General features: G+C 40.0%; 1 protein-coding gene across 9 annotated transcripts in view; it reads right to left on the bottom strand.

Moving 5' to 3' along the window:
• Positions 1-8,588: 8,588 nt before the first annotated feature.
• LOC108425188 (membrane-associated phosphatidylinositol transfer protein 2) overlaps positions 8,589-12,864 on the bottom strand; it is an 86,461-nt gene continuing 82,185 nt past the window's right edge. For all 9 annotated transcript variants that reach the window (XM_037547376.1, XM_017693657.2, XM_037547377.1 and 6 more), the window contains 7 exons: positions 12,150-12,266; positions 11,728-11,844; positions 11,445-11,593; positions 11,208-11,357; positions 10,689-10,872; positions 10,461-10,589; positions 8,589-10,273 (listed from right to left, as the gene is read on the bottom strand). In XM_037547376.1, coding sequence (XP_037403273.1) covers positions 9,923-10,273; positions 10,461-10,589; positions 10,689-10,872; positions 11,208-11,357; positions 11,445-11,593; positions 11,728-11,844; positions 12,150-12,266 — 1,197 coding nt within the window. In that variant the 3' untranslated portion in view covers positions 8,589-9,922. The remainder of the gene's footprint in view (positions 10,274-10,460; positions 10,590-10,688; positions 10,873-11,207; positions 11,358-11,444; positions 11,594-11,727; positions 11,845-12,149; positions 12,267-12,864) is intronic.

The following is a 12,864-nucleotide window of genomic DNA, read 5'->3' on the forward strand; positions in this document are numbered from 1 at the left end:
GAGTAGTGCCCTCAGAAACGGAGCGCAGCGGTCCACACTCAGGTTTATGTGATGTGTATTGTTTGTGTGATGTTTATCTTAAAGTGCACTGGAGGAGTCAACTCCCTTGACTCCACAGCAGGACTGAGGGTCCTGCATCACCAGCAGCTCCTGGCCTACAATAAACCTACACTCAAGGCAAAGCCTAGATAACGCGCCGATTGTGACACTGTGTGAAGCGACCTTGGGTTTGTGAAAGGCGCTATATAAATGTAGCTCAATAATAATGATAATAATAATAATAATACAATTAAAATAATAATAATAATAATATTGTTGTTGTTGTTGTTATTATCAGTTACTCCACGCCTCCACTATATAATAAGGACACGACCTTCAGGTTTCATTTGCATTTCCACTTCACAATGCAGCAACTGGTGGTCACAGCGGTGACGTCACGCACCCCATACAAGGACAGCCTCCGTTTTTTTCACTACATCAAACAGACTTTCTTAGTAGTTTCAGCTGTCAAGGTAGGTCACCTTTCATTATAAGAGAATTTTATAATTAAAATTATTAATAAAGGAACCACCAAGGTTTTTTTTTTTTTTTCACAAAAAAAATAATCATTTCAACACAGTCTCCATCATTCTGAAGAACCATTTCACCATGTGAAGAACAATTTAAGCATGAAATGGTTCTATATTTTAAAAATGTAAATTGAGGATTTTTAAATTTTTCAAAAAGGGTTTTCACATTCACAAATCTCTTTTCACACATGGCATTGCACAAAAGAACCCTTTGAGGCACCTTTATTTCTTTAACAGTCTTCACTCTGTTTTCAAAATATTCTAACAAATGTCTTTTTCTTTAGGTGTAACGGAAAGTTTCTCATTAATGGTGTCTCATTGATTTCCACAGCTATACTACATTGTGCAAACAAATAGAAGCAACCAAGAAATGGAGGAACTTCAGATTACAGATCTTAAGAAGATACAGTACCAGAGAGCCTGGAATGAGAGATGGACATTTGGTCAAAGAGACGCCAACTTTCGTTTCCCACAGATACATCAGGAGAGAAGAATTGGACATGAAAAGAAACCGAGGTGTTCAGGAACTACTGCTTCATTAAGGCTTCCTGACATTGGCAATACTGGAGATTCCTTCACAGATTGAGGCTTGACAAAGACCAGTGGAAATACAACCAAGCATTTTGTTACAGTGGTTGGAACCAAAGTAGACAAAATGATGGATCTGTCAGCATTTCGGAGGTTCATCAAAGAAGCTGCTGGGTTAGGAACCCTGGTGGCAGCAGCCAGAATGAACAGATAGAAAACACCATGGACAAAATCAGCACCTCTGCCTCCCCATGTTGCCAAAACATTATCTACCTTGAGAACAAGGATGTTTCTAAGAAGCTCCAGCCACCAAAGTCCATCTCCAGCTGGGTTAGGAGGTCCACTTTGTCCAAAGCTGCAGTTTGTTTAGACCCAAAGCCAGGGAGCTTGCTGGACATTGTAATCACAGATGTGGCCCTAAATAAGAAAGATGCTTCAACCCAAACCACGGAAGCTTATGACTCAGAAAAGGTGTGCTGGGTTCTTTAGAGCTCTTCTGAAGGATCAGCATGGATAAGTGCAAAACCATTAGACCATCAGTGCTGCTCTGAAACCTGAACTGACTGAAGAACATGAGTGGTTCGGGTCTCTGATAGTAAAGCTTTTTACAGATTCCTTCACCGATCAAGGCCCAACAATAACCAGGACATTATCTACCAGGGGAATGAGAATGTTTTTAAGAAGCCCCAGTGACCATCTGCTGGTGGGTTACTGGACATCATCAGTAAAAGGTGTGTCCCCAAATAAGAGAGATCCTTCTCCTATCACTCAGCCAACTCCTCCTGCTGAACCAAAATTACGGACACATATGTGTCTGAGAAAGTGTGCTGGGTTTCTTAGAGCTCCAATAAAAGGGTCAACATGAATGAATGAATTACAAATCATCAGTGAAACTTTGACACCTGCAGAGTTACCAGAAGAAAACCCAAGCTGAAAAACATGGTGTAGATCAGGGATGTGTCTTGTGCCTATATCATTACAGTTTTATGCTTTTTGTGTGAGATATTTATGTCTAAAAAGTTTAATGAAGATTTCTTCTCTTTCTCGTTTAAGCCAAAGTGAATAAAGTGAGTAAGAAACAGCAAAGTAAGTAAACTGCAATACAATTTTGAGTTCACTGAATTGAAGTTACCAGGGGCCACACAAAGTCTGATAGGTCAAGATAAGATTTTTCACAAATTTATATTACAGAAGCAAATCTCATCTTATTTTACCTTACGTCATCTTTTCTTATCTCAAGTTAGGAAATCTTAATTTACTCAATTGAAGCTGATAATTGTCGTGTCTCTTAGCTAGCAACCGACCCAACGCTCACAGCTTAAACGTAAACATGTAATCCAGTTAGTTAGTCAGGCATCTAACATCAGCTGCCGTTACTGGTGTAAAGAAAGTCAAATCAAACTAAAGTGAAACTGAAAGTTACGAATATTATGACAGCACTTCTGGTATTTTTCAGAGTGTTGCTGCTCTACAGTTTCGGTTTCACTTCCCAAACGCTTTAGCCAAGCGCGCTAATGTTATTCCTCCTAATAAACAGACAAACGTTGAGCTCTGTCTCCTCATTATTCACCACCATCACTGTCATATTTATTCATCAACAGTAACATACGGAGGTAGCAGAAAGTTCTGGGCAGACTCTGGCTTAATCTGCGAGTGTTGGTTGACTTCTGGATAGAGATTAGGCATGTGGTCCACAACTGGGCCAGATGTTGGACAGCTGTGTAATGTTTTGACTGATGTAGAATTTTAGGAATCTTTATAAGTGGTTTTTGCTTTAGAACAAGTATTTTGAAAACGTATATTAGTATTATTGTGCAAGGTCACCAAATAACATCTAATATTTAAAATAAATCTTTGAACAACAAATCACTTCACATTTAGATTATATATATATATATATACATACATACATACAGGGGCGGGGCTTCAGGGGGGGCTGGGAGGAAGGTACGCCCCCGGCCCGGGCCTAGAGGGGGTTTCAAGTAGCCGGGCCTCTATCACGTCTGAAGAGAGCTGGAGAAGGCAGGCCCTCTCCTGCTTGTATCCAGATGAGCACGGTATACATCCAAAGGCATAGCCCACCTTACATCACCCATCATTCAAGTTTTACACGGGGCTTTTAAAGGTTGCCACAGTCAGGACTGAGTCATGGTTTCTAAGAACTTTACAAGACCGACTGACTTTAGTGATGTAGTAGTTGTAAAATATTGAATAAAATGTTCTGCATGACTGGCTTTATTTTCACTCTTACGTTTAACTTTATGACACGCAAATTTTCAAGTGGATCGCCGATAAGCAAAGCTTGTAAGCCCCATTGTTGCGGGTATGTGTATGTTGTAAAATGATGTTATGATGAGCTTTATTAAATAATAAAGGGCCCGGTCATTTGCCCCGCCCCCAGCACGGCTCTGATTTGTTCCGCTAGTGTATGTGTGTGTGTGTATATATATTAATATATAATTAATATGTAATTAACAAAAAAAACATACATTGCTTGTTTTATCTTGTATATTCACTAGCCACTGTATGAGGTTAATCTACAACAGACCAAAACACTTCTGTTTTGTGTGTTTGCTTTTGTCCATTAATAGTCTTTCTACATTGAAACTGTAGATATGTAGATAACAGATAATACGTTCTAAATTCTAAAGTTTTTATTCTGCACTGGTACAAATGAATGTATGCAAAACGAAGCAAAATGATCATAATATAGCCACGTAATGGAATATGGATCCAATGTAAATCCCAGAAAGGGCCCATGTTTAACATAATATAGAATAAAATCATGCATTTAAAATCTTTAGCAATATAGCAGAATATCCAAAAATATTTTATTTTTATGTGTACTAAGGTTAAGAGTGATTCACATAATGATGGATTTGCTGATGTGGGTTTTTAACGTCAGGTGCAGACTAAATACTTTCCTGCTGGTCCGGACGTCTAATTAGCACGATCAGTTATTACAGAAATAAAAGCTACCGAGAGCAGTCCGTGAAAACCGGTTGAGTAATATGGAAGATGAGGCCGATTTGATCCTGAGAACTCTTCATCTCTCAATACCAGTCGATTTGTGCACAAGAGGATCTTGACCGCTCCAACATGGCGGACGCGCAGACGTATCGCCTCCGACAGAGAACAACAGACACCGCAGCGTCTAGTTGTGTATAGCGATGGTCAGAATGGGTCTAAACGGGAAAATTAGCTGCCTTGTTTGCTAGTCAGTTTATCTTGTTTTCTGATATGAAACAATGTACTGTTCTGCACCGTCATACACACACAGATGTTCACCATCACAAAAAGTCATGCTTGGAGTCAAACAAAGCTTATATTTCTCAGTCGAGTGTGAAGAGCCAAAAACACTACACACTAACGTAAATGCGAATAGCGTTAGCGGCTTAACTATAGCTAAGTCTGTAGGGCGATTGCTGAATGGGGTGTCGTTTAGCCCTGGTGGCGGTTTAAAATGAATTAATTCATTATTATTATTCAAGTGAAAACAGTTTTAAAAGTCAACACTTAAATTTCATCAGTAAAGAAAACATGCATTTAACCATTCGAAAAATGGCTAAACCCATGTCAGGAAATTTTTCTTTGCTGCGAAAAGCTTAAATGTGTATTAAATGTGTTGAATTAGTAAATACACAAAAGCTGGTATCGTCCATACTAATGGCAAGAGGCTGTTAAAGGACACCAATCTGTAATTTTACAGGGCTGTACTCGCAATGCTTTTAACATCACAGGATCACTAAAGAAAGGATTAAAAGACCTTACCTTCATTTCCCCTGATCTTAAGGACATTTTGATGTGGCAGATTCTTATTATTATTGAATTATTAAATCTTACTGAATGTTTTTTATAACCTATAACTTATGAGTTATGAAAGGATGAAGGATATTTCAAGCATGAAATGTTAAAATGGATTCATTAAAACAATTCTATTGCTTGTCTTTCAGGTCAAGTGTAGTTATGATGGGCTGGGACAAAATACTGTTTCCAAGTGCTGCACATAGGTTTTCTGGTTTATATCATTTATGTGAAACATGCACACAGATTGTTGTAATGACACTTTATCCAGTTTTAATATGTCTTACCTTTACATATATATTTATAAATGGGGGTGGCACCCTAACTGTAGAATCACCCTTACAAAGTAGATATGAATCCACACATTAACATACCATTCTAGTTTACATTCTGATACACTTATTGGTCATGTATTGCTTTGTGACTATCTTCATATGGAAGAGGAAAGAATTAGCTAAGTTCTCATTCGCGATCAGTATTACAAAAGACAGAGGAGAAATCCCTTAAATATTATATTACAGGTGGAAAAAACCACTGGAATCTTAAGTCATGGACTGATGGCAAATAAAAACACCGTTATCAGATGACACACCCATCACTGCTGATATTCAGATAATTGTATATTTTTTTTATTCGTTGAGCAGAAAAATTCTGTAAGAGTAGAAGGTTCCAAATTTTCAATTCATGACATGTATGTGTTCATGAGGTCTGAAGTGTGGACAGAGTGTAAGCTGTAACCCTGGAAGCTGTTGACAGAGTGTAAATCTCTGATCACAGAGCAAACTCATTGTATTATAAATATGCTCATACAGTTGAATAGTGCAGCAAAACAAGAGTAAGTGTGACTTGAAAAGGGTTAATGAATGCATTTCTATTAAGGAGCAAAACAGCTTCTCAAAAACACATCAGTGGCTCAGTGAAGCTGTATTTTGGTGCAAATGTTGCTTTTACTGTGCCACTCCTGCCCTTCAGAAATTACAGAACAATTTGCATAGCTGTCCAACTGCATTTAATCCACATTACATACAATAATACAGAACCAAGCACAGGTGGGTGGACCACCAGGCTGGAAAGGAAAAGAGCTGTGAAGGCATACGCTCAAGAACATAAAACACTTCTCACCCATCCTACAGTGATTAAAGGTGTCAGAAACCTCAGGAGCTGTTAATTGTTGATGGTAGCACAATTTTAGAGAGTACGGTTTGAAAATACAGACATCTGTGAGAAACATGATGCATTTGGACATAATCAGAACCCTCAGCAGTAAAGAAAAACCGTGTGAAATGTGAATTCTTGGATGGCTATCTGTGTATCCTGAATGTCATACTGTATGAACATGAGAGCATAACACAACAATGCACTTCAAAAATATTTTTCTGCCACTTGTTTGCTACAGTATCAGTACATTCTCATTCTTAGCCACTCATTGTCATATTGTGCTATAAGCTGCAAAACGTTTACATTACTTGCATTTCCAAATTCCTACAGGTTAACTGATAACGCTACAGATATTCTAGACAGAGGACAGTGTACTCAGAATTTGTTATAAAGTGGAACATCATTATACTGTAAAACTGACAGATGTATATAAATTTGCAATATATAAAGGAAATAACTTACTGTGCTCTATGGTCTATGATACATCACTCTTAAAATAATGATGAACAAAAATGGCTTTCTTCCTTGTGTTTCTCAGCACTATTGGCCTGTCTGTATCACTAAATTACGTCTGGAGACAGCAGTAGAAGGAATTCAACATTTGGGGAAAACTGTCCAATTTGGAAAAACAAGAGATGACATAAAATTATTTTTTAAAAATTGTACCTGTTTATAAAACATCAACCTCCAGTGAGTGTAGTACATTTATGGGTCAGACAATGACATCCACTGAGAATTCTTGAAGAAAAAAAAAAAAAACTGTATAAGCTATAGCTGCTTACCAGCTCCCCCTACTGGGCAAAACTCTACTGGTCAGATTTAATCACTTAATCATGAAATAAAAGGAAGGGGGGGACCTTTTTAATAAACTCACAACTACCCCATGAGCATTTATTACCTACTGGTTGGATACACTGAATACACTGTCCGAGCAATTTTTCATGCAGTTACCACAGTCCTTTCACTGCCATTTTAGTCTATTTCGTTAATGTATATAACTGGTTACAAACTGGTAATAAAAATCTAGTGAATCCTTCCTTCCATACACTAATCCACATCACTATAATTTACTTAAAAAGCTGACTTTTAAATAAATAAATAAACATATATGTTCTATATTTTTCTTCATTCCTTAATTTAATAGACATGTTAATGAACAGCGAGTCATTTACACAGCTTTGAGAAGTTTGTATGTTGGCATAAATGTGGATCGACATGCCTCGAAGGATGTTCGCTTGAAGAATGTTGCTTGTGTGCCCGAGACTGATTGTCTGTGCCGTGGTGTCTTTTGTGATTTTTATTATAGATAAACTGTAATGGTGTGCATTTTGTTGGTCCTTAAGAAACTGACTCAATTGTATGATAAAAATAAAAGCAATGCATGAATACAGGAAAATCTGAACTATACATAACTTCTACATAAATTCTTGACCATACATCTCCTATGTAGTAAAATGTACATCTTTACAATATCTACACTTTCTTTATTCCCACACAGACCTCAGTCAGAAACACCCACTCTTTCTTACAATCACCTGAACAAGTTTTAAAACAAGCGGCTGTATCCAAAACCTCCCAGCAGTCAAGTAAAATGTACAGCTCTAATAGAATCCTAATTACACACAACTGACAGTCGTGTACGATGAGACCAGTTTTCCAGCGTAGTCTGTATACAGTATATGGCTACAACTGATCATGCCAGCGAATCTAAAAACAAGTAAAATCACAGCTCATGATTAAAAGAATATACTGCAATATATATATATATATATATATATATATATATATATATATATATATATATATATATATATATATATATATATATATATATATATATATATATCACATACATGTGGACAGTATGCTAGAGCACTGACTTTTAAAGGACTTCAATGTTGACCTGAAACAATCTAAATCTTATAAACATACATGTGGCATCAAAACAATCATTTTACATTTGATCAGCATCTATATATATATATATATATATATATATATATATATGTGTGTGTGTGTGTGTGTGTGTGTGTGTGTGTGTGTGTGTGTGTGTGTGTTTGTAAATCAATTTTATATATATATATATATACATACACACACACACACACACACACACACACACCAACTCAGTTCAACTACTCAGTAGTACAATACAAAGAAAATTGGATACAGCCTATGACTTTTTTCAGTTCCTATGATCTGCCTATTTTTGGCACATTTCTGACATTTAATCCTGACATTGGAGATATATACTAATGTGCACACGCACTTAAACCCTGCCATAAATGATTAGGTATCATGCACTACAATATAACAATATGCAGCAACATGAGATGGTAACAAGGTTCTCCACTACTGACTAGTGCAAAAAATAACAATGAGGTTGTACAGTTGAGTAACTACAGCTTCAGAAAAAGAAATGTTTTGGCCATTGATTTGGATCAAGTGTCGCCAGTTGTACTCCATGACTTCCCCATGAATAAAAGCAGTTGAGATGTGGAAATTGGCGAGAGACAATTAACCACTGTCTTTAACTGGCTGGGAAAAAAAAAAAAAAAGATTTGTCCTGCGTTTGTTGTCTCGGCCTCGACTCGATGTCCACAGGCAGCTCTTTAAACGGCTTTGCTTATCACCTTGGATCTGTTTGACCGAAGGGTCGTGACTGAAGGATGAGAAAAGCATCAGACTAGGGGGAAGAAGTACAAGAATTCAGAGGAAAGTGGCGTGGAGGCTCAGAAAGATCTTTACTTGGCTGTGTAATGGCATGCTGCACCAGGGAGATGGGAAAGCCCGCAGAAACATGCCTGAAGAATTTACAGGAGTGGTGACCACCCCCTAGTGGTGACCAAGAGGTATTGCAAGCAGATGGCCAGATAAAGGGATTGTTGCCAAGTACAGATTGAGTGTCACTAAAAAGCCACCGTCTTGGTTTTAGCTTGAGAGCAGTGCTCACTCTGTCTCTCTTTAATGCTTGTATGGTAATACATTGTTGAGAAGTTAAGGCCTCTGATGACCTGTAGGCCATGCTAAACATAAGTTACGACATGGTGGGGTTTCAACTTCAGTACTTATTGCCAAACGCTGCAGGGCTTTTGACAAGAACCTCCAGGAAGGGACAGCTCTGTAGGGCGAGAGAAAGGGAGAGAGAGAGAGACAGAGAGAGAGAGAGAGAGAGAGAGAGAGAGAGAGAGAGAGAGAGAGAGAGAGAGAGAGAGAGAGAGAGAGAGAGAGAGAGAGAGAGAGAGAGAGAGAGAGAGAGAGAGAGAGAGAGAGAGAGAGAGAGAGAGGACAAAGGACAAATAGCAAGGGGAAAAGGGCTAGCAACTGGCAAAGAGGGGAGAGTGTGGCTAAGAGAAGTGGCTTCTGGGATTGACCATGGCTGGCTCATCTGTCCATGGCTGCCCTGAGCATGTGAGAGGGAGGCACATATTTACAGATGGAAAAATGTTGGTGGACTCCAAGATGGGAGAACTTTGCAACATTCCTGAAGAATGGATTCATTGTGAAAAAGTCCATACTCCCATTTACCCCATCCAGTGTAGGTGCAAACAGTACATTCAATCAAATGGAGAGGCAAGGGCTGGCGTTCCATGACCCAGAACGATGCTTTAAGGCATGATACATCTTGTTTTGTGAGATGTCAATGAAACAAAACCTCCTCCCCCAGTACCTCATGCTACATTAGAAAAGCTGTTCCATTCCTTATGGAGTCCCCATTTTAGCCCATTTCACAAGGCTTACCCTTTTTTCTTTTTCTCATTCCACCCTTCCCTCTGAACCCACCCAACCCTGATTCCCCACTTCTTGTCCAAGGGTCTGCAGAGTCTAAGCTCCAATTGGTTCTTAACTTGAGTCAAGGAGGGCTACTTGGGGCTCAGTGCGCCTCCCTCCAGCCTCCCTGATCGCCCCCAGCAGCCAGCTGCGATGCTCATGCTCCTCTGGGCACGCTCTGCTCGATCACGGTCAAACTCTGATTGGCTTTGTGCTCTCTCGGGCCGACCCGTCTGGGCAGAGGGTGTTGCAGAGGCAGAGGGGGCTGGCTGGGAGGAGATGGTGCGCAGCAGGTGGTTGCGTTTGCGCAGAAAATCGCCACCACCACCAAGGCCAAAGCTGCCCTTACGCAGCACCATGCGTGTGCTGCCCGCCTTGGCAGGTCGTGAGCGCTGGCTGTACTCCAGCTGGGACAGGTGAGACGCATAACCGTCGGAGATGAACTAGGGTTATAGGAAAGGAAGGAAAAGATCAGGGTACTGCATAACCATGCTGTGTGTTGGCTGTTGGTTAGTCTAGTTCATTTAAAATTAGCATTTTAGACTGAATTAAATTTTAAGACTGTTCAAACCAAAGAGCAATTACCAAAGGACAATAAGAAATGTATTTTTATGTCATTCTAAAGCATACCTGACACTGGTGCTGCATTTTCTTTGTTGCTCTACCAACAATGTAGATCTGAGACGGATGCAGGCCAAGTGAAGTGTACACAGAAATATCCTTTGTGGAGCCATATGCAGCAAATATTTTCATATGTGCCTTAAAAGACAGAAAAAAAGTTGAACTTGAAAAACTGAATCCTAGCCATTTCCTAGACATTTCATAGCCATTTCCTAGACAATCTCTCCTGCTACCCACCTCACAAATGAGGGATTTGAGGAAGTTGGCTTTGTGTCTGAGAGGGTCATGCACCAGGCCATCACAGAAGGAGACAATACCATGGGGAAAGTTGTGTTGGGAGAGCCAGGCCACCACTCGCTGCTTCTGCATGTCTGGACGGCCCGTGACATACACGATCAGGTAGCCTAAATCCTGCCAGTGCCTGTCAAACAGGACATGAGAACGTAAAAACACACCACCTTCATAGTCATTCTGCATTCGTGAACAATAAAGGCACATAAAGCACTATCTATTACTACTTTATAAAGCATCTTTTAACTTAAATAGCACCCAGTGTATGAGAGAGGATCATACACCAGAATAACATCAGCACCACCAACAGTAACTACAGTCACCCCAGAAACCATTAAACAAAAATAGAAAAGGAAGAAAGAGAAGTATTGCAGGTTAGAGATCATGACGTTAAAAATATCTTATATGTATTTTCAGTAATTCTAGGCTAAAGAAGAGCCTGACTATAAATATAGTGCAGCCTACCTGACCACATCCACTGCTCCTGCTCTCACTTTAGGGTCACTGCCCATGATGGATACGCTAGCAGCAAATGAGCCATCGATGCTGAACACAACAAACTCTGTCCCACATGGCAGCACGGTTAGGTAACTGTCTGCTGATGTGTGGTCACCTCTATATGTGCAGAGAACATGAACATCAATACTCCACTAAAACCTTCAAAGGATTTATGAGGAAAGATGAAACAGTTATAAGATATACCTGACCACCATTTTGACAGGGTACACCCCGATACCCAGGCGCTTGCTCTCTGGGATCACATAGGAGACACGGCCACTGCTATTGGTCAGCTCTGTGTCAAAGTATACCCATTCACCTGAAGGGGGCTGGGTCATTATATGGATATCGACCTTTAACAAAAACACGACGACACAACAGATGAACACGCAAGGAAAAGTCTTGAAATGCATTAAAAATGCAGGACATAAGGGCATCCTTCTTCAATCTAAGTTCTTATACAGAGTTAGTTAAGTTTCTTCCTTGCCTTTTCTCCTGTTAGAGTGACCATATCTAGTGGGCCATACATGAAGCGGCCAGTGACCACCTGCATGCCGTCCTCTGTGAAGACTGCATCATTCACACGATGGTTGGCTGTGACATTCTGCAACACAGACATATACTTGAAGGTCACATTACATGTCAGGAACGTTTGCCTATTGTCACAAAGTCTGCTGCATTTTGTCATTTAAAGCTGGAGACAAGTCAGACTGAAAACCCTACTGCAGAAAGAGCATACACATATTTTGTGGACAGCCATTCTTAATGGAACTGACAAAATCTTGATGATAGTTGCAGTCAGCTCAGCATGCAAAATATATCAGATACTCTGTGTACATCTGTGAGTGAAGCATCTGAGGCTGAAACAGGCCAAGCATCTAGCCATATTGCTGGAGAGTAATGACTCACCCTGATCTTAACGTGCGTTCTCTTCCTCAGCCACTTCTCCCGTGGTTTAGAGGGTGTGAACTCTGACACCTCCTTTCCATCCAGCTCCAGAATACTAGAATTCTCATGCCTCATTACCTGCGAGTAAAAAAAGAGATAGAAAAGACAGAAATAAAAAGTGTGTTAGCAAGACAGACAGGTGCATACATATAATTAGGGAAATATCAAAATACATGTTCTACTAAAAATATCAATCATGCCATTTCAGTCAGTCACAGAGAACATTCACATCATGAACTTAGGTTCCATTTTAAGCAGACATGCCCCAGCAAAACCCACACTCATTTACACTGTTCTAGAATGTCTACCCCCATTGGGTAGAATGTTCTACCCCATTCATCCAGAAACTCAGGAGAGCTAGATGTGAGCTGACGGCAGGCGTAAAGAGGGCCAAAGCTGCATACGCTCGGAAGATCCAGGGTAATTTTTCTTCCCAGGATCCACAGAGCATTGGAGTGGTGGGGCATCAAGTGCATGACAGACTACAACACCAGAGATGCACAATGCCCTAGGGACCCCTCACTGCCTGATGTTCTCAATAAGTTCTATGCATGCTTTGAGAACCCAAACACACCCCCCAGCACCAGACTCACTCCAGCACCTGGAGAACAGCCCCTCAGTGTGACCCAAACTGAGGTGAGGAGGATCCTGAAGAAGATTAATCCCCGCAAAGCTG

Source organism: Pygocentrus nattereri, chromosome 18, assembly GCF_015220715.1.
Source record: "Pygocentrus nattereri isolate fPygNat1 chromosome 18, fPygNat1.pri, whole genome shotgun sequence".
Taxonomy (NCBI): Eukaryota; Metazoa; Chordata; class Actinopteri; order Characiformes; family Serrasalmidae; genus Pygocentrus; species Pygocentrus nattereri.